This window comes from Equus quagga, chromosome 2 (genome assembly GCF_021613505.1).
Source record: "Equus quagga isolate Etosha38 chromosome 2, UCLA_HA_Equagga_1.0, whole genome shotgun sequence".
Lineage (NCBI taxonomy): Eukaryota > Metazoa > Chordata > Mammalia > Perissodactyla > Equidae > Equus > Equus quagga.
In genome coordinates, this window is record NC_060268.1 from 154078248 (window position 1) to 154099860 (window position 21613).

General features: G+C 51.2%; 1 protein-coding gene across 1 annotated transcript in view; it reads right to left on the reverse strand.

Moving 5' to 3' along the window:
• Positions 1–7300: 7300 nt before the first annotated feature.
• PYROXD2 (pyridine nucleotide-disulphide oxidoreductase domain 2) overlaps positions 7301–21613 on the reverse strand; it is a 29400-nt gene continuing 15087 nt past the window's right edge. The window contains exons 6-16 of the mRNA XM_046652465.1: positions 19854–20007; positions 18002–18063; positions 17810–17907; positions 15561–15702; positions 15023–15157; positions 13722–13794; positions 13308–13464; positions 11063–11217; positions 10233–10339; positions 8598–8718; positions 7301–7590 (exon numbers count right to left, since the gene is read on the reverse strand). Coding sequence (XP_046508421.1) covers positions 7520–7590; positions 8598–8718; positions 10233–10339; positions 11063–11217; positions 13308–13464; positions 13722–13794; positions 15023–15157; positions 15561–15702; positions 17810–17907; positions 18002–18063; positions 19854–20007 — 1275 coding nt within the window. The 3' untranslated portion in view covers positions 7301–7519. The remainder of the gene's footprint in view (positions 7591–8597; positions 8719–10232; positions 10340–11062; positions 11218–13307; positions 13465–13721; positions 13795–15022; positions 15158–15560; positions 15703–17809; positions 17908–18001; positions 18064–19853; positions 20008–21613) is intronic.

The window sequence follows — 21613 nt, forward strand, 5'->3', positions numbered from 1 at the left end:
CTCCTGGAGGAACACGAAGGCCCTCCTCATCCTTTTCTCTCATCGAGTCTTCTCCCAAGAGTCTGGGGTGATCTCACTCTAGCTCCAGTCCCCTCTGCTGGAAGAAATACTTCCTGACCCTACCTGCTCACAGGCAGCTTGTCTTTCCAAATTTCACAAGAGTGCTCTGTACAGATTCCTACGGAACTGGAGATCTTAATAACCCCTATAGCGTGTTCTTCATCTCCCCTCACTAGACTGTAGATGCTTTGAGACTAGAGACCATCGCTTCACATTCCCAGATAGCCCTACACACAAGTAGTCAACATTCAGTGGGACTAGCTGATGACGCAACCACGTGTCTACTAGTTGGATCCAGAGTGGAGCTTCTTGCTTAGAACATGACTGTTGGTGTCAGAGAGCCCTCAGTTCAAATATTGACTGTGTCAACTCTCAGCTCTGTGACCTTAGGCAAGCTATTTAACCTCATTGGGCCTGTTTCCTCATCTGTGAAAACAGACACTCAGTGTACTTGGCTCCTGGATTTGTTGTGGATACAAGTGAAATAACGCATGTAAAATGCATGGTTGGTGCAGTGCCTGGCACAGAATCAGGGCTCAAAAAACAGCAGCTGTTATTATTATCTGATTCTTTTTTGGGCTGGTGCCCAGGTACCTCTGTCACAACAAGATTCAACAAATAGCAAATTAATAGAGATGTTGGTTTCGGGGGAGCGTCCTGGAGAGAACATTGGAGTGAGTTTGGAGATCCAACAAGGAGAAAAATCAGAGGTTAATTCAATCCTATTTCTCCTAACTTTTCAACAGACTAGTTTTTAGCTGATTCTCCAGATATTGCAGAGCTTTTCCCAGAGGCAGGTGAGGAGTGACTGTCCATGACTCTAAAAACCTGTACTTGTCACCTGACCTTGAATGCAACAAACAGCCCCCGAGGAAGGTAGCTCCAATTACAGTCATGGAGTTGGAAGAGCTCTTTCAAGGCAAATTGATTTATTGGACCAGAAATACAGCTTACCAGCCCACACACAGATTCTGCCTTTGGCAAACTGCCCTGCTTGCTTCCTTCTCTCTTGCCCTGATATATTGATCTGCGGGAGTGAGTTGGTGCAGCTTATCGCGGAGGTGTGCATATGTGCTGCTGTCTCAGGCAGGAACCTCCCAGCTGGGAAGCATCTCTCTGAGGGATCTCCAAACCTGAAAATTAGGGGAGTCTTGCTCCATTTCTTTTCATGGTGCCTTTAATTTCATTCCTTTGCTTCAGGTGTGCCCAGAATGTTCCAGAGTGCCTCTCACCGGGCAGAACCCTCTGTTTCTGAGTCCAGTGACACGTTATTTTGTAAGGAAGGAAGGAAGCTAGTCTTTGTTGTCTGCCTCATGCTGGGCAAGACATCACTATCCCTGGCTGGTCAAAAGAAACCGAGACTCAGAAAGGAACTTTCCCAAGGTCACATGGCGGTAGAGTCAGGATCTAAACCCAGATGTGTCTGACTGATGGCCTCAGTGATGGCTGACTCCAGACTTAGCTCTACTGGGAGATGGATGGCTAGCCTGGGAGAGATGTCCAGATCACAGGGTCATTTTAAATGGAAATACTTTCAAATCTAGGGGCACAATTTCAATCCATATCATCAGACATATTTTGTACCCATCACGTGTATCGCTGTTTGGCTTCCCTTATATTATCTATTACCGTGTAACAAATTACCACAAAGTTAGTGCCTTAAAACAAGACAGATTTATTATCTGTTTCCACAGGTTAGGAGTTCAGCCAGGTTTAGCGGAATCCTTTGTTTAAGGTCTTGGAAGGCTGAAATCCAGTCGTTGGCCAGGACTGCAATCTCATCTGGAGGCTCAACTGGGGATGCATCCATTTCCTTGCTCATGTGCCTGTTGGCAGCATTTGGTTCCCTGAGGTTGCAGGACTGAGAGCCTCAGTTTTCTGCTGGCTGTTGGCTGGATGCTGTTTTCAGATCCTAGAGGCTGCAGAAGTTACTTGCCATGGGGGATTCCCAATGTGGCCACCTGCTTCCTCACAGCCAGCCAGGGAGAGAGAGATTCTTGCAAGATATCATTTTTGTGACATAATCACATCTATCCCATCACCTTTGTCATATTCTGTTGGTTAGAAGCAAGTTACAGGTCTTGCCTTCAAAGAGTGGGGATTGCACAAGGGTGTGAAAACCAGGAAGCAGAGACCATGGGTGAGAGGCACCTTGAGGGTCTCTCCACCACATCCCTCCTGTCCTTTCTGCTTTCTTCTCCTTTCTTACCCTCCTCTTTCATTTTCCCATCCTAGTCTAGTCTCAGATGTAGGGCTTTGCCAGTAAATAAGAGCTTTCCAGTAATGATGTTAATAAGTACAGTAGTCTCCCCATTATCCACACAGGATGCGTTCCAAGACCCTGAGTGGAGGCTTGAAAGCGAGGACAGTACTAAACCTTACAGTAGTCCCTTCCTAGCCTCAGTTTTGCTTTCCTCCTTATTCGTGGCTTCAGTTCCCTGTGGTCAGCTGTGGTCCTACCGCGGGTAACTGAAATCGAGGAAAGAGAAACCGCGGATAAGGGAGGACTACGGTAATATCACCTTGCACCAGGCACCAAGCTACTTTTCTTTTTAACTTTCTGTTGAAGAATAAGAAGAAAACTGCAACATTCTAAATGTAGAGCTCGAACGTTTTGGAGGCTGAACATATCTGTGTAACCATCGCGCAGATCAAACAGCAGGCTATTACCAGCACCCCAAAGCCCTTCTCAGGCTCCCTTCCAGTCCCTAACACTCCCAGAGGTGACTCTCTAACAGTATAGATTACTTTTGCCTGTTTTTGTACATTTTATAGATGGAATCCTACAGCCTGTATTATTTTTTGCCTGGCTTTCTTGACTCAACATAGCGTTGTGGTGTGTGGCTCTATGTTGTTCATTCTTATTGCTGAGTAGGATTCCATTGTGTGACTGTGCCACGGTCTACTTATCCATTCTACTGTTGGGGGCATTGGGTAGTTTCCAGTGTGGTGGTATTGCATCGGTGCTGCTATGAGCAGTCTGGTTTGCGTCTTTTGGTGAACACCTGTAAGCGCTTCTGTTGGATGTACACCTGGGAGTGGAATTCTGGGTTGTAGGGTACGCCGACTTAGGTGGGCTATGTTTACATACACGATCCTTCCATCGCCTCTGTGAGGAAGGCATCACAGTGCCTTTATGCACAGCGGCATTTGAGCCAGACCCACACTCCTCCAGAGGTCCTGAGAGATCAAACCAACAGAGGAGAGAGCGCAGGTCTGGCTCCAGCGTTTTTTCACTATTGACAACCCTCTTTATTACTTTTTCTTAAGAGACCCATTGTTTTGAAAGATTTCTGCGTACCAAGCTACCAAACCAATGTCGTTTTCTCCGTATAATTTAACTCATCTTCCAGTTCTCCTGCGACTCACAGACACGTCTCACCAGCCACGGAGCTGCTCATCTGACAGCCTGCAAAACCGAACTGACGTAATTTCAGATAAAACCAGACACAGTCCAGGTTTGGATTCACCCCTGCAGCCCCCTCACAAGAACCCAGGATTTCTACTGGGCTGTTGAAACACTGAAAACACGCCACCCTTCTCCTTTGTGCTGTTAAGGGAACTGAGTTGAGGGAGATCCCCACCCCTCCACCAAGGGAATCCAATACTCAGACTGTGTCTGAGATTCTCCCATTTATGATCGATAAATGCACATTAATGCACGAGTAACTCACCAATCATCTGGACTAGGTCTACATCATCATTTTAAACTAAATTTCAGAGCCCCATCCATTTACTTTGGGCTTGTTCTTAAACTAAGATAGGTTATATGAAGATAGCAAGGAATATTTTCCAAATCGCCACCAAGTGGCCAGAGAGACTTCAGGCCATTGCCAGCACCCGAGTGTACTGGGTTCTTTCCCAGCTGTCTCTCGTTTCTGTTCGTCTCCATCGCTGTCTCTTTCTCTGTGTCTCTGTCTGTATATGTGTGATATATCTGCACGATACACATATGTTTATGTGTATATCATAAAGATATCTCTAACATATATAAATATATACATACATATTTATCAGAGGCAGAAAGATATCTATCTTTATATCTCTATAAATAAAATCATGATCCCACTGCATCTTACTTTATTAGCATTTTTGCATGTGATTAAACAAAGTAATTTCAAAAACATGATTTTTTAAAAATTACTGTTTGATATTCCATCGTATGCAGTTGTCATGATTAACTAATTTTTTATTTTGGGACATTTAAGCTGTTTCCAATATTTTGCCATTGCAATAACACTGCGTGAATGTGCTTGTACCTCAGTCCTTGGGGACGTCTCTGATACTTTCCTCAGGCTCCGTGACGAGACGTTGACTAACCCCCCAAATGGGTTGGCTTTGGGATGTTGGCTTTTCTGTCTCATTATCAAATACAAATTTTTGCCACTGCCAACAATGCACGAGAGTATCTTTTCTGCCCACACTGGTCATTTTCCGTTACAAGTAATTTTTCTCAATTTTATAGGTAAAACATCATAGCTTGGTTTTAATTGCATTTCATTGATTCCTGGTGAGGTTAAATATTTTTTCAGATTTGTGTCCATTTGTGTTTCTCCTTATTTTGCCTTGTGCTCCTTTTTGTTGCACATTCTCCCACTGCCCAGCGAAAGCCGCCCTGTGCCCCGTGCTCGGGAAGAGGCACGCTCCCGGCTGCGTCTCTGCCTCCACTGCGGGAGTCCTATCAGTGTCCCACAGAAGAGCTCAATGTTGTCAAATGCTTTGCAAACAGAACATGGGTCAGAAATATGCACTCTCGCAAGGCTGGCAGGTAGCCTGGCCAGCCACATCTGTCATTCCTGCACCTGGGAAGCCTGAATTCCTCCCGGAGCTGTAAACCTCTCATCTCACCCGGACTCCAGACACCACCACCGGGGGGCTGTCAGAGCAGGAGGGGCTGCCTAACAACCTAAGCAGGTGAGGTTCACGTGCCTCGGAGGAAGTGCTCCCCACCGCCAGGGGAGATGGGCAACCGCAAATCAGGTGACAAGATGGCGCTGACCTATTATCCTTGTGAGAGTTTTATGTTCTGAAGTCGGCAAGGGACCCATTGCCTGATCCATGGCCAATCTGCAGGGTCGCCACCTTGGGGAAGCATGGTCCCCCTTGCTCAGGGGATGGCATGCTGGGGGCTTGTAGGAGCCAAGGCCCCCATAGGGCCGAGGCCTGATTGATCATGTGTCTTGGTCTGGATCAAATATTATTTTCCACAGACATGAGACAGAGGAAATCACCAAACAGTGGGCAATTCTTCCTCTCCGTGCGAAAACTGCTCCTTCGGCTGTTCCCGGCCTCCTCCGAGTTCCGCCTCGTTGGAGGGAATGTTGTCTGGACAGCAGCTGTGCCCTGGGAGATACCATAGTCATTCCAGTAGGAGCAGATAGATGTGAGGAAGAGGCGCTTTCCCGCCTTCGCTGGTGCTCATTAGCAATCAAGGCCAAGGCTGAACTCAATGCCCCATAATAAATGATGGGACATCCTTACAAGAGAATGTTAGGCAGCCATTACAAATAATGTTTTCAAAGAATATTTATGACACTAAAAAATGCTCATGACATGAAGTAAAATGAAAGGAAGAAAGGTGTAAAATCCACTTATAAAATATAGAATATGATCCCAATTACGTAAAAGACTAGCTAGAAATATTATAACATGATAACCAGCATTATCTCTGCAGGGGACACTATGTGTCAGCTTTATGTTCTTATTATATTTTAAAAATTTCCTACATTAAGCATTTGTGACTTTTGTTTACCAAAAAAAAAAAAAAACACTGATATTTTGAAAGACCAGATGTAATTTGCCCCAGCCTGCCGAGGATTTTACAAGTTCCGTGTGTTATTCAGTTCTGCTCCCTCGATGTGAGTGTTGGGAACGGGTGTGCCGTGATGGGAACAAGGCAGCTGCCTTCCCAGAGGATGAAGACACGGCTTACTGAGACGCTAGCCAGCACTCGCCCTCAATCCCACATCTTCCTGCCTGCCTCCTTCCTTTCCTTCCTTCCTGCCTTCCTTTTCTTTCTTTTCCTTTCCCTTCTCTTTCTTCCTCTCTCTCTCTCTCCTTCTCTCCTCCCTCCCTCCCGCTCTCTTTCTTTCTTTCAAACATTTTTTTCCCCTTGGGCCCTGGGAAGTCTTTTGAGAGAAGTAAATCCTAGAACTCAGACCAAAACCAAATTTTCAACAAGCTCAAAAAGTTAGCTGTACCAGTGCTGACGGGGGCGCGGTGGGGGGTCGGGGGCTGGTTTGGCAGCTCTTCTCGTGGAAAAGTCTCGGTGGACGCCGAGATTGCTCTGCTCTGTCCTAGTCACGCTGCTTTTCCATTCTGGGTGCCAGGTTAAAAAAAGATATTGAAAAGTCTGCCTTCTGCAGAATACAAAATGACAGTAACAGCTTCACCAACAATATTCGCAGCGAGACCACCACCATGTACTGAATGCTCATCGTGTGCCAGATACTGGACTAAAATATGACCTGTTGTCTTACTTGATCTTTAAAATAAGTCCTTTACAGATCAGAAATCCAAGTTTATTGAGGTTACGTAATGAGGTGGGTATATCTGAAGCTGTATAAATTTCCCTGGGGAAAGGAGAGAGGCGATGCCCCAGGGCACCTTCCTGCTCCTCTCTCGATGGGACCCCCTGGACCACCACCTTGGCCTGTGGGATTGGAGAAGCTGGCTGGGAGAGCTGCATCACCATGGGGACATTTGTATGAATCTTTCTGACGGAGTGACAACCCTTCTCACTTTAGAAAAATGCAGGTTGATGTGGAAAGATTTTAGTGATGAGACAGGTATGGCTTGCTCGTGGGAGGTGACAGGCTGAATGCTCCAGAGTCAGGATGTGGCCTCCCTGATGGCCCTCAGCTGCACCCACTTTCACTCACCCTTGACTGCTGTTTGCCTGACTCTGACAGTTCCGATGGCTTGAGGTGCCAAGTACTGTTCAGGGCCGTGGCCCTGTGGATGACTTTGTGGGTCACTGGGGAATTAGGTCCTTTCTTACACTTTGCCAGGAATGCAACAGCAGTAGATTGGGCCTCACCAGGGCAGCGATCCCACCAGCTGGTGGGGGCCCAGCAGGGAGATGGGCACACTTGTCGGTCGAATGGACTCTTTGGAGCTGATGCTGTAGGGTACTGAGTATGCCAGATAGGATTACCCCACCTATTGTGACATCGTCATGTGTAATTACACAATGATGACATGTTACCTATTCTACTAATACATAGAAAAATGCAAGCTATCTATGTAAATTGTTGTTTTTAATAAAACAAAACCGGTTCACCCTGAAGTCACGGGCACAAGGTTAACTATTACCGAATGCATCGTGTACGTTTCTCCTAAAACAGCGGCAGGAGCTTGAGGACTTGTCTGCCTTGAGCTGTATCCTGGGAAGCTGACCCGACGGGGACTCAAAATCTCAAGGGTGAATTCTTCTTCCTGGGTCGGAGTTGCTTCAGGGTCACATGCTCTTGAGGTCCCTGAAGACCACGTGGGCTGCATTGCGTCCAGCGGCTCCCATGACACCTCCTCCTGGAAGGGAATCTCCCATGAGCCAAAGCTGCACTCAGAACCCCACTGGGATCAGGGAGCCAGCGACAAAGCAGAGCGGGGATGCTTGAAGGGTGGTGCCAGGGCCGTGGGCATCGGAACCACCCGGGATGCCTGTGAAGACAGATGCTGGGCTCCCCTACAGGCTTCCTCCATCAGAGCTCTGCGGGGGCTGGACGTACGGTCCAAGTTAGTGTCCCCCTCAGGCTGAGGGCCAGCGTGCTAGATGGTGAGACTCTCAGCATGGGAAGCTGAAACACAAGGCTAAGGGGGCCGGCCCAGTGGCGTAGTGGTTATGTTTGCACACTCTGCTTCAGTGACTTGGGGTTTGTGGGTTCAGATCCTGGATGTGGACCTATAGCACTCATCAAGCTATGCTGTGGCAGCAAACCACACACAAAACAGAGGAAGATTGGCACAGACACTAGCTCAGGGCCAATCTTCCTCACCAAAAACAAAACAAAACAAAGCACAAGACTAAGGGTTTGAGGGGAAAGATGTGGAAGTCCGGACGCTTTCTGGAAGGCCAAGGTCTACATAGCTCAGAGAAAGTGTCAATATGAAATGGCAGCCTCGGCGAGGTCAGCCAGGCTCAGAATAGGTGCAGGGAAGAATTTTAAAGTTGAGAAACTGAACTTTATGGATCCTTACTGGTGTAAAATATGGAGGGGGAATTTAGGGACATGGTTCTCTCACAACCCCAAACTGGAATCTGGAGAGAGGCCTCTGGGACATATCCTCGAACCTCATGGGGGGAAGCGTGAGCTGCCCTGAGGGTGTGGCCAGCCTGGCAGAGGCCACGGCTGTTTGTTGACTGGCGCAACTGAGAGTTCTGAAGGTGGGGCTGGCCTGTACTCGCCGGAGTCCCGCGCTCCTCTCGCTCTCTCCCTGCCTCCCTCACTGTTTCTCCTGTTCCCCTATCTGCAAGCCTGTGACGGCCGGCCAGCCCTCGCAGCCCACGCAGGGTAGTGGGAGCGAAGGTCACTCACCAGGATGGGCCCCACTTCCGCAGAGATACAGGCCCTGGAGAGGGCTGCGGTAGCCGGAGTGCAGGGGCACGGGGCGGGCGAAGTAGAGCTGGTCCAGGGCCATGGCGCAGTGGAATATGTTCTGCAGGAAGGAGGCAGGGCCACAGTCGTTAACATAGGAGTGCTCGGGTCTTTAATGCCTTTGCATATTTCTTTCCCTCCCCTGTTCTCTGAAGAAGGTTCTTCTCCTTCCACACGTTTTCTTGGGTTCTTACGGTGCAGAAAGGGGAGGGGAAGAGAGAACAGGCGCATGTGCTAGGGCTGGGGGTGAAGTTTTCCAGAGGCATTTTTTCAGGGAGAAAGAAGGGTGGGGAGCAGCTTCAGAGTGTGAGGAAACTGAACAAGAGAGAAAAGGGAGATTTTAAAGATTTTGCTGTGGACTATGAATCTCCCTCACTCTGTTTGAAAAATAGAGGAATTTGACTTGTTTTGGCTGCTGGCACATGTTTCTTTGGCCAAGACACCCATCTGAGCCTGGACCATGGGGTCGAAGCTCTAGTAGAATTCTAGTAAATGGCAGACAAGGGGCACTGGGACCCCAGCTCAGTTCTGGTCCACTGGCCTGCGTCAGACCAGCCGAGAAGGGAGCAGCGTGGGACAGGAGCAAGGTCAGACCGGACAAGGAGACCAGCATCTCCTGGAGGTCACCAGGGGGATGTTCTTCCTGCTGACCCTCAACACGTCCCAAACCGAGCTTACCCAGCTCCTTCGAGCCTGCTCCTCTCCCATCTTCCCTGCCTCAGTGGAGGACACGACTGTCCACTTCTTGGCCTCCGGGCCAGCTCCTGCACATAACCTCTGTCCCAACCTCTGCACGCACATTGCTACCAAGACTTCTCAATTCTGCCTGCCCTACGCCTTCCACATCCATCCACTCCCTTCCCTTTCCACTGCCTGGCCTCCTTTACTCGACATCTGGACCAGTGCCGTCCAATAAAAATATAACAGGAGCCACATGTGTGATTTTAGGTTTTCTAGTAGCCACGTTAAAAATTAAAAAGAAACTGGTGAAATTATTGTCCGTAACATACTTTATTCAACCCAATAGATCCAAAAGATTATCATTTCACCAGGCAATCAATATAAAATTAATGAGACATTTTACACTGTTTTTTGTGCTAAGTCTTTGTAATCAGGTGTGCATTTGACACCTGCAGCACATCACATGCTGGCCTTGCCACGGTGCAGCGATGCACAGCCACACGAGCCTAGGGGCTGCCGTATCGGGCCTGGCCTCCTGCCTGGGCCCCCTGCCTCCAGTCTCAGCGAGGTTGTGATAAATAGAAGGCAAGTCCCAGGACACACTGCCGTAGGGAGGAGAGCTCCCTCTGACGAGAGCCAGGTGGGAGAGGCTGACATGTATGCCCAGACACAAGGGCCACAATCCTGGTGACCTTCTCAGCAGGAGCTGTCTTTCCTGTCTGCATCCCCTCACCGTTCCTCCACTCCCCAGATCTAACCACTTCTCTGTCCCCTCTCCATGTGGTCTCTGCCGCTGTTCTCCCTTCCCGATGAAGGTTGGCTATGGAGGGCACTGCCAGGGAGCGGGGATGCAGGGAGAAGAATGTGATGAGGGACCCCCAGGCTTATACTCACCCCTCCAGGAAGCCCGAAGATTCTCTCCAAGTCAGGCGGTGTGAGGATGTCTCTGCCCAGCACGGAGCCCTTGAATCCGGGGGCATAGGCCTCAATGCAGTCGAACACTGGGAACCCAACGGCAGGGAAACGAGATGGTGCCCGGGAAAGAGAGGAGGCACTGAGTGTGCAACTTGGCAAATGTACTAAAATTCATTAAACTGCACACTTAAAATGGGCTTATTTTATCATATGCAAATTATATCTCAGTAAGGAAAAACAAAAACAGTCCACAGGCAAAGATATAATTCAGTACAAAGGTCTATGAGTCTCAGGCTAGTCCAGCCCCCGCACTCTTTCCCACCTCCTTACCCCAACCCTAACCACAAAGCTCCTTGTCTCCCCTTGAATATGCAAAGCTTTCTTCACCTCATTGCTTTGCTCAAGTTGTTTCTGTTGCTTGGAAGGCCCTTTGTTCCTGGGCAACTCCTATTCATCCTTTAAAACCCAGCTCAACTGTCCCTTTCTTCAGAAAGGTCTCCTTTTCTCTCTGGCTCACAGCTTCCTCCTTTGGCTCGCACAGTATGTCGTACTGTAAGACTGCTTTCTTTATGAGTCTCCCCCACCGGACTGTGAGCAACTTGAGGGCAGGAGCTGTGTCTTTTTGACTTTCCTAGCCCAGTGACTGAGACCAGCTGGAGTCACTGTGTTGACTTAGGTTCCTTTGTGTTGGCTTCCCTCCTTTTGGGACAGGACCTGCAGGCGTGAATCCTGAACGGGGCAGTGGGGAAGGGGAGGCTCCATTCAGGCCACTGGCAGCTCCAGAGACAGGACAGTCTGGCCCTCTTTACCTTTGTCCGCATAAGCGTTCCTCTCCTGCTCGTCCCAGACCTTGCCCCCAGCCAGTGTGTAGGGAGTGTACTGAGTGAAGAGGGAGATGACATGGCAGCCGGGGGGAGCCAGGGTGGGGTCCAGCGAGGAAGGGATGCAGAGCTCGATCATAGGCCTGTGACACGTGGAGGAGAGGGGGTCAGGTGTGACGGGCAGCAGCTGCCCGAGGGAAGGGGCTGGGAGCTGCTCTGAGGTACCGATGTCTCGGGCACAAATTGCAGGCCTGAAGGAGATGAGGCCGGGCTGACCGTCTCTGCAAGGCCATGGTGGGTGCTTGCCGGCACGGCTCAGCGGCCACTAGGATGCCAAGAGCACTCCTGAGGAGCCCCCCACCCCCTCTGAATGCGTGGTCCGTCCCCACCTCCCCCACCACATGGTCTGCCCTCTAGCCAGGGCCTCAAGCATCTCCAGGGTCCAGACAGACAACATGAGCCAGCGAAGGGGCCAGGCCCAGAGCAGGAGCTCAGGCGGCAGGTTTCAACCCCCCTGCCCCTGACTGGGGAGTGTTCCCGGGCAGGTCGAGCACAACAGAGCTGCTGGGGCTGCCTGCACCCCACCGAGCTACCACCTGTTTCCCGCTACGCCCTCCCCCGGCCTGAAACACCTGCCCTACGTGGAGCACAGTCACCCCCTGATCCCCAAATACGACCATCCCTCAAGGTCCCGTGAAACGCCCCTTCTCCCTGCAACCCTCACTTGCAAAGTTTCCCCTGAACGTGGATGTCCACTAAGCATCTCAAATGTAACTTGTCCAGACCCGAATGCCCGTGTCCCCTGAAACCTGCTCCTCCCATACACACCATCTTCGCTTTTCAACGAAGGGAAACACCATGTTACGGCGGTGCCTCTTTTATGCTCACACCCCACTTCCTGTCCAACAGCAAATCTTGAAATACCAAGCATTCTCATCACTTCTGCTGCCCCCACCCTGGTCCAAGCCACCGTCCTCTCTCCCTTGGATTCTGCAACAGTAACCAATTGCAACAGGTGGCTTTTTTATCCACATAGTGGCCAGAGTGGTCCTTCTAAAATATAAGTCAGGCTTTGCACAAACTTTCCTGGAGCAAAAGCCAGGAGCCGTTGACAAGGCCAGCAGGATGCAGCAGCTGCAGCTCAGACCCCACCTCCTACCCTTCACTCCAAGGTTCTTTCTCCAGCCACTCTGGCCTCATCCTAGTGCCTCCAACATAGCAGCACACTCCTGCCCCAGGGCCTTTGCACCTGACTTTCCCTCTGTCTGGATGTTCTTCCTCAGATATCCACAAGACCTTCAGGTCTCTGCTCAAACGTTATGTTATCAGAGAGGACTTTCCTGACCTCCTGATAAAGACTGGCAAACCCTCCCCTCCCCTGACCTATTTGTCCGCATTTCATCAGTGCATGTTTGTTGACTGTCTTGTCTCCACCATAGAAGGGCAGCAACCTGAGGGGAGAGGCCATTGACTTGGCTTGCTGCTCTGTGCCCAGGTCCCTGAACTAAGCCTGGCCCAGCGTAGGGCCCTGAAATATTTATGAATGGATAAGTGGACATTGCCCTCTACCCTTCTCTCAGGGCACACGTCCTCTCTACTTCATGCTGTAAACATTTGTGTGCCTGTCCTGCAATAAGCTTTGTGCCCGACCCCCAACTCCCCATCACATATCTAATCCAGAGCCTGGCACAGAACAGGCTTTCGACAAGTTTCGGTGGACAACTGACAGTTTGGAAAGATGCTTGCTCCTGCAACATCCCTGCCTGTCCCCAGAAGGATGGAGATACAGCTGCAGTGGCAGGTGGGAAATGCTTGGAGCAGTTCTGTGTGAAGGTGGCTTATCAGAGGTAAGAGAGGACATGGAGCAGGGCGATCCAGTGAGGGTGCGCCCTCTGATGGGCCCGGAATCAGAGAAACTCCTGTTCTCTCCCAGGAAGCATTCTCTCCAGTTCTTCCCAAATGCCAGCGCTGTTCTCCCTGTGGTCCTCCGCCCCTCCTGCTAACCAGTGACACTTGGTGGAATGAGTCCTGGTCGTCCCTGCCCTACCCGCAGAGTTCCTGCTGGGATGCACTTTCCATCTTTAGAACTTAGCTTCGGATTTAGGCAGATCCTAAGTCACTGTGAATGTCTGACCCCAGGAGGAAGAGGGAGTCCCCGTCTCTGGACAGTCATCCCACTCCCTGGCCCATGTGTCATAATACCCCAGGGACACAAAGCCCAGGGTCCACCCACCTGTGGGAAGGCAGGCCACCCATGGCGTCTTCAAAGGCCTGATGGAGGAGGAGGGTGTCTTCACAGTTCAGGTGGATGGAGCACTGGTGATGGGGCAGCGGCCGGCCCCCGGGAGCATTGGGGGCCGCCAGGAAGTCAGGCAGCCTGTCGACAGCCACTGAGGGACCAAGGAGGAGGGTCAGGGCCAAAGGCCTGTGTCCTCAGTCCCCTAGGACCCCCCTTCTGTACCCATCTCCCTGCTCATCCGAGTGGTGGACTGAGAAGCAAAAGTATGAGAAAGTGTTTCCCCTTCAAACTGGGGGGCAGGCTGGAGGTCAGGGAATAGAGAAGCTGATGCAGGTCAGCTTTCCCCAGATCTGGAGATTTCTCACTCGGGCAATGCCCAAAGAGCTCTGCAGTCTGCGTGCCTCTTACCGTTGATCTTGGTAGCAGGTGACCGGGTGTCCAGCTGGTAGATTCTCTCCACAAACTCCTCAGGAAGCCACTCCTGAAAGAAGGTTCCATGAGAGGCCTGGGGATGGCCCAAGGGGGCTGCCTTCCTCCTTTGCGCAGACTGGTCCCTCAACCTCTACCACCAGAAATCCTCTCCATCCTTCAGAGCTCTGCCGAACCACCTCCTCCGTGAAGCCCTCCTGGACCTGCTCCTGCTCAGCGCTAACCACTTCTTCCTCTGTGCTCTGCCAGCCATCCTGACTGTAAGCGGCCCACACCAACTCCTGCTTGGATATGGCCCGTGGGCTGCAGGCCTCTTTTCTCCTCTGGTCTGTAAGCTCTTGGAAGTCTTGATGAGCTCAGAATTGCCTTAACAAGATGCTTTTGAACTGATGTTTGTTGAATTTTATTGGTGGAATCACTCAGAAAAAGTTGTGCTTGTCCCCAAGAATAGTCCCAAGAAGGGTTGGGAGCTCCATGCTCACACACAGATTATCATATCTTTTGGGGACAAGGTAGGTGTGGACAGTTGCAAAAATTGCCCCAAATTCTCACCCCTCCCTGTATGCATGCCCTCCCACTGCGACTCTGGGCTTGACCATGAAACAAGGCCAATGTTAGCAAATAGGAAGCAAACAGAAGCTGAAAAGCACTTGCCTGATGGAGTTTGCTCCCTTTTGCCCTCTGCCAGTCCCTGAGAACGTGCCTGGACTATCGCGTTGGAGAATGAAAGACACATGGAGCGGAGCTGAGTCACCCTGGTCATTCTGGCAGAAACCGTCCTGGACTAGCCACAGCCAGGGATCCCCCCGGCACACGAGTGAGGCCAGCCAAGATCCACAGGGCTCACGAGTTGACCCACAGCTGATGGAGATGCATGAGTGAGCCCCGATCAGCTGAACTCTCCAGCTCCGTGTGCTAACTCAGTATTTCTTCCCCTATGCCTGGAAGCTGTGTGGTTGGTTGTTATGCAGCATTAATACGGCAACAGATCATTGACACAGACGGTGGACTTAGAGTTGGTCAGAAGGGAGAAGGCAGCATAGTAGGAAAGTTGTAGAAATAACTCTGGGTTGAAAGGCAGACCCGGGTTCTAGCTCTGGCTCTGCCAACTGCCAGCTGCCTGGCCTACGTCACCTCACGCCCCTCTCCCCTGTTGCCACCCGCCTGTCAGGGAAGGGAGAGAGGCTTGCATCTCCCAGCCTGACGCAGTCCTGGCTCCCTCGATGCCCCCATTTCCAGCCCGTCTGGGCAGACATCTTACCTCACCCCCAGGGCCTCACCTGTGGCGTCAGCTTCAGGAAGGTGATCTGCGGTGACGCGTTGGACAGCACCACCCTGCTCCTCACCTCTGAGCCATCTTGCAGCACGACTCCTTGCACGTGCCCGCCGCTGCTCACCTGCACCTTGGCCACCGTCTAGAGCCCACCAGCATGAGGCCCCAGAAACGCCCAGGAAGGGAAATGCAGGTTGGATCTCGGGGGCGTCCAGTGCCTGTGCTACTCTGAGGCACTCGCAGCTTCCTCGTCCTGAACCCACCCTGCCGAGCTCTGCAGGCCCTCTGCGAAGCCCCAGCCCAGCCCCTCCAACGCGAAGACTCAGCCCAAAAGTGGGTGAGCGGCCGCAAATTCAAAGGGGCTGGCAGAGAACTGCGACTTGGTGGACAGCTGCTCAGCCACTAACAGGGTGCATGAGCTGAGCCCCTTGATTCTGAACCCTGTCTTGTCCATCAGTAAAACGAGGGACCTTCTGAATCTGAGGTTTTGTTCCCTCCTGGGATCCTTGCCAATAATTGGGGTGGAGGCTAGAGGGGCCGTTCACCTTTTCAGTGAAGATACTTGCTCCATGCGCGGCGGCTGAGCTTGCGATGGCAGCAGAGAGAGCACCCATGCCACCCTGGACGTAGCCCCAGGCCCCCTGCATCCCCTCCAGGCCTCCCATGACATGATGTAGCAGCACGTACCTGAGGACAGACCATCAGAATCAGCGGCTGGAGGTGGGGTTTAGTCTCCCCAGAGTTCCAGGTGCAAACACTCCTGTCCGTCTTGTACCCTCTGCCCCCTCGCTGCCCCCATCCAGCTCTGTTTCCCTAGCCTTTCAAGGAGCTCTAAGCTCTTGTAAGAGCCCTTTGCCTCCCTATCCCACATTCTCTCTCCATGCAAACGTTGTCTGTGTGCAGACCTTAGTACCAACAATGTAGTCAGCTGTTTCCTGAACTCCAGCCCGTATGTCCAGCTACCCACGGATATCTCCATTTGGATGCGTTTGGGGCAGGCATCTTAAACCCAGCCCCTTTTCCCCATTCCCAACCTGTTTCTCCTCAATCTTCCCCATCTCAGTGATGGCACCTTCAGTTTCCAACAGGAACCCAGGGTCAGTCTTGACTCCCACTAGCCCCTCACCACCTACATGCAGTCAAGCGCTGTTGACTCTGCCTCGTAAAGAGCTTTCGGAAGGCCCCGCTCCCTGCTGCCTCCTCCCTGGTCCGGGCCACCCTCTTCTCTTCCTTAAACTGCCGCCGTCACGTCCTCCTGCTTGGACCAGCTTCCCCACTCTCTTCTCTGCAGACCTTTCTCCACACAGAATCTGAAGCCTGATCTCAAAACCTGGCTATGCTTCTGTCACTTCTCTCCTTTCAAGACTTCACCTGCTCGTCATTGCTCTTAGGGTAATGGCTAGTCTCTGAAAATGGCCTCCAGGGCTCCCGCCTGCTCGTCAGCCTCATCCCTCACCATGCTCCCCTCGCAATCCACACTCGTACCAACTGGAGCCTCTTTCAGTTCCTTGCATGGCCCACATGGTCCCTTCTCAGCTCCCAGCATTTGCACATGCTGTTCCAGCAGCCTAGAATCCCTTCCTCCCTCGTCTTGTGTTTTCCTAATTCCTCCTGCCCTTGGGGTGTCAGATTAAACATCTCTTCCCCGTGGCGGGCTTCTCTGACCCCGGACCAGTTGTTTCTGCCGTATTTCCCCTATCATCACACTCCTGGACTCTATCCTCATTGCTTGCTCTGTGTCTGACGCTCCTGTTAGGATTTCAGCTCTGTTTGCTGCCGTATTCCCAACACCTAGCACAGGCAAGTGCTCCCTCAATATTTATTGAAAGAATTAACAAAGAAACAAATTACTTAAAGGCGCATTTCACAAATGGAGCAGTAGCTAAGCCTCCCAGACACCCACAGAGAAAAGGACGGGAGGCCCCAGCTGGAAGATCTAAATTGGCTGGTTGATCACAGAACTTGGCCAAGGTGTGGCAACTGCTGCCAAGCCCCCTTTTCCATGGTCCTGGGGAATTTGGAGCTGGCCTAAGTGTGTTGAAAAACCACTTCCAAAGGGTGCTCTTATCCCTAGAGAAAAAAGCCACATTGACAGCCTCTAGCTGCATCTCCTGGTGTGCTGGAAAGGTCCCAACACTTGGCAGCATTCTCTAACCCAAAACACACACTCTCACACACATCCCTCCATTCCTGCTCCTACAGGGGCTCATTAAGTCACACCACAACCACAGACTGCACTGTGTCTGACTGCCCCCTCCCGGATCAGGATGTCAGCACACCCCCCAACTCACAAAGAGAAAGGCAGCTTCCCACTGATACAAAGGTGTGTGTGTGTGTGAGTGTGTCCTGGAACCCAGGGAAAGGATCACGGGAGAGAGAGGGGCAACAGGGCTTCCTGGGAGGGGAAGAGAGAGAAAGAGAAGTGAGCGAGAGAGAGAAGAGGAGGAGGAGGGGAAGAAGACACTCATGTTGAGATACCCGTGGGAGGTGGGAGAGAGGCTTTTCTTACTGAAGAGTAGAGAGCAGTGGCCAAGAGGGAAGATTTTGGGTAAGGGGAGGCGACTCGGGCTGCACATCAGCTCTGCCACTTACTAGCTGTGTGACTTTGGGCAAGATGCTTCCCTTCTCTGAACCACTGCTCTCAGATGTAGCTTTGAGGGTTAGGTGAACGTGTACGAAGTTCTTGGCTTCGTGTCTGGCTCGCTGGGGGAGCTCAGTGAATGACAGTTGTTGTTATCACTCTTGCTGGGGAATCCGTCCCACGGCTGAGGCCTACCTCGTCTCCCTCACTCACCCACTCCCCGGAGTGTGGGGACTCGTCATGGCTCCAATCACAGCATCTGTTGCTAGAGTGGCTTTTAGAGGCTCAGACTCAAACCACTGATCCAGCACCTGGGGCAGAAAAGCAGCAGGGAGAGGGCTTAGGGGCCTCGAGAGGAGAGGCCCCTCACTGCGAGCTGTGGCCTGAGGCCCGGGAGGCTCTCACCTTGGTAATTGGAGCTGTGAGGACCTGGTAGTACTCCGGTAGCTGGGCGCCCAGGATGCGGCCTAAGACAGAAGATCCACGAAACGTAAACCGAGACAGGGAAGGAGGGAAAACTCTGATCTGTAATATCTCTGCACCTGTTTACCCGTAAAATGGGAGTAATAGTTCACACCCCCAAGAGATACTGTGAGGATTAAATGAGATATGTAAAGCATTTGCAAGTCCATAAGCACTTCAGACATTTCAACTGTCAGCATTATTTTTGGAAAACTTAACTTCTACCTATTCCTTTACTTTGAACTCTGTAAGGTCCGTCCCCTGGGAGGCAGCTGGCTTGGCTAAGCCCTTCCTCTGATGCTGGTTCAGACTATCTCCAAGAGTGACCCAGCAGGAAGGCCTGGGGGGCAGGGATCCTGACCTCTAACCATTGTAGCCCTGTGCCTAGTTTAGCATCTGACACACAGCAGTTGCTCAATAAATGTTCATTGCACGAAGGTTTACTGCATGTTTATTGCAGGAAGCTCTTCGGACTGGCGATCTGAGAGGCAATGTCTACTTCTGACATTTGTGATAGATTCTGCTGGCTCTGATCCTTCCCCCGTCCCTGTATCCACACACTTTGCCATGTAACTTCAGCGCCTTCCACCCTGGCTGGGTTGACTGCCCTGCTCCTTGATTCTGGACTCATCCACGTGATTGCTTGGCTGATGGAATGTTTGCAGATGTGTTGCAAACACAGGCTTGAAGACATCAGGGCTGGCCCTTGGTGCTTCCGCCATTGATGACGGACGAAGGCCATGCCTGGACGCTGCTGCTTCCAAGAGGAGGATGAGAGGCACCTGCAGCAGAGCTGCCTCAGCTGATCGCCCCCAGCCCCAGAGACATGTGTGAGACCAGACCAGCTCAGCTGAGCCCAGCTGGGATCAGCTGAATTGCACAGATGAAATAAATGTTTATTTTTATACACCATTAGAGTTTTGTAGCTGTTTGCTATGCAGCAATTTCGTGACCACAGCCAACTGATTTAGTATTTTTCTAGAATATAGCAGCTAAACTGGACTTTATACCCTAGAGAAGTGGTAGAAAATAATAGCACACTTGGTGAAACTTCCTTTCGCATATCCATGGCAGACATCACTAATTGATCACAGAATTTTTCCTTGATGAGCCCAAATCTGGAATCCTTGTATGGGGGCATCTCTTCAAACTCTCTTGGCCCCTATCTCTTATTCTAGCAACGCTACAGGGAGAAGCTCCACCAGGCTTTGATCAGCTTCACACAGCGCAACCCAATGGCATCTCACCTCAGACCTTAAGATGTGCCTCTTCCTTTCTTCCCTAGGGCTTCTCTGCACCATGACAGGACACTCACAGGAACCCACTTGGCACCCATGGGTGCACAGCCCAGAAGTTAATGCCTCATGTGGGAGTTAATACTCCATGGGGCAACCTTTGACCCATGAGGGACAGAACTCAATGGATAAACATTTCCCCTTTCTTCTCTTGGGAATGGTCCTCATGTCCATTTCCCAAGGCTTCTCAGAGGGTCCGCACAGGATCCAGCACCTGTCACCCACAGTGGTGGCCGGCATAGTAACACACCCTGGTACTGACTCGCCCTCCTTCCAGTTTCACTGTTCCTTCGCCTGGGATCACCCTTCACAATGAACTGCTTGCACATAAGCCTTTGTCTTGGGCTCTGTTTTCAGGGCACGCCAGGCTGACCTTCTCACTGAAGTCCTCCAGGCAGTCCCTATTCATTAGAGGTTCAGGCTTATGTCCCGTCATTGAGGAAATGGGCTCAACTACGTGCAGGGCCTCCCACGCCCTGATGCCTGCTCTTTGGACTTACCTGCCTGCAACAGGGGTTTGAGGGTGGAGAGCGACTTGAGCCTTTGCAGCAGGGACCCCCGCTGGAAGGCCTCCATGTCCACGGGGGCTGTGTCCAGCAGAGGGTCAATGGCTAATGCCAGGCGATTCATGAATGCCTCATATCTGGGAAAGGCCTGCAACAGAGCACAGAGTCAAACAGGGCCCCATTGCCTAGAATTCCCCACGCTCCCGCTCCATGCTGCCCCCGTGTGGCCTCGGCGCCTCAGCCAGGCCTTGATGGCTCCTCGGGCCTCTGCTCAGCGTGGCTGTGCTGAGTCACCCCCAGTTCTAGGTCTGTGTACTGAGGTCAACACTACGAGGTCCGAGAGAGCCTGGGCAGTAGGAGAGCCACCGGGTGGTGGCAGGGACAAGGGTTAATGGTGCCCAAGACCAGTCGTCAGCCACAGAAAACTGGCAAGTGTCCTAGGATGTGGTCTCTCTGATAAACCAAAAACCACTTAAAAGTTTCTTCCCTTTGCCCTGTCTTCTCCTATATTGCCGGTAAAAGTGAGCTCTCTTTCCCTGTTTTGCAGCACGCTGTTCTTCCCTGGTCTGCAAATCTCTCACGTCCTCTTGTCACAAGCAGGAACAGAAGCCTGCAGCCCTTCACCCCGCAAACTCCCACAGCAGAATCCATCTCGACAGCCTGGTTAGGACACCCCCTTCACTGGACATGTGACAGGAGCAGGATGGATGCCTGTGTCACTGGAGGCTCTAGCTTGATTCTTAGCCCAGAGCTTTTAATTTGGGGCCCATCTACATCTATGGATATACCCCTGGAATTTTAATAACTGTTGCATGAAGAAAAGTTCTGTGTTGAAGCGCCCTGGAGAAGTCCTGATAAAAATGAGGTTGAACAGCTTTCTCTGTAGCAGGCCGTTAATATGACAACGGGCAAAGACAAAACCAGAACTTGGTCTCCTTACTTTCCACCATGGGATGTGGTCTCTGCTTCCTGCTCCTGTGGTCACCAGCATGCAAGGCCATAGCCACTGTCCTATAGGCCCCGGGACCCAGCCTTGTCCTTAATCCTCTCTAGTGCATCTGAGACAGTTAGAATTGGGAGGGAAGGGTGTAGGCTGTGGTCCCCAACCCGCTGCACGAAAGACTCACTTGAGAAACACTTGTAAAAACAAAGCAAAGCTCCCAGGTGATTCTGATCGTCAGCCAGGTTCGGAAACTGCTGGTTGAAGGGATATGCTGTGTGCCTGTGGTTCTCTTTGTTTTACTCAACACTAGATTAACATGACGAGAAGCACTGCACATTGATTGTATGAACCTAGGTTCTTCCTATAAAAATGTCTCCACCAAAGAAAAGGGAACCCTCACACACTGCTGGTGGGAATGCAAACTGGTGCAGCCACTATGGAAAACAGTATGGAGATTCCTCAAAAAATTAAAAATAGAAATACCGTATGATCCAGCTAACCTACTACTGGGTAGTTATCCAAAGAACTTGAAATCAACAATTCAAAGAGGCTTATGCACCCCTAGGTTCATTGCAGCATTATTCACTATAGCTGAGACGTGGAAGCAACCCAGGTGCCCCTCGACTGATGGCTGGATAAAGATGTGGTACATTATATACAATGGAATAGGAATCAGCCATCAATAAAGACAAAATCATCCTGGTTGCAACAACACAGACGGACCTTGAAGGTGTTATGTTGAGTGAAATAAGCCAGACAGAGAAAGACAACACCGTATGATTTCACTCATACGTAGAAGATAAACAAACAC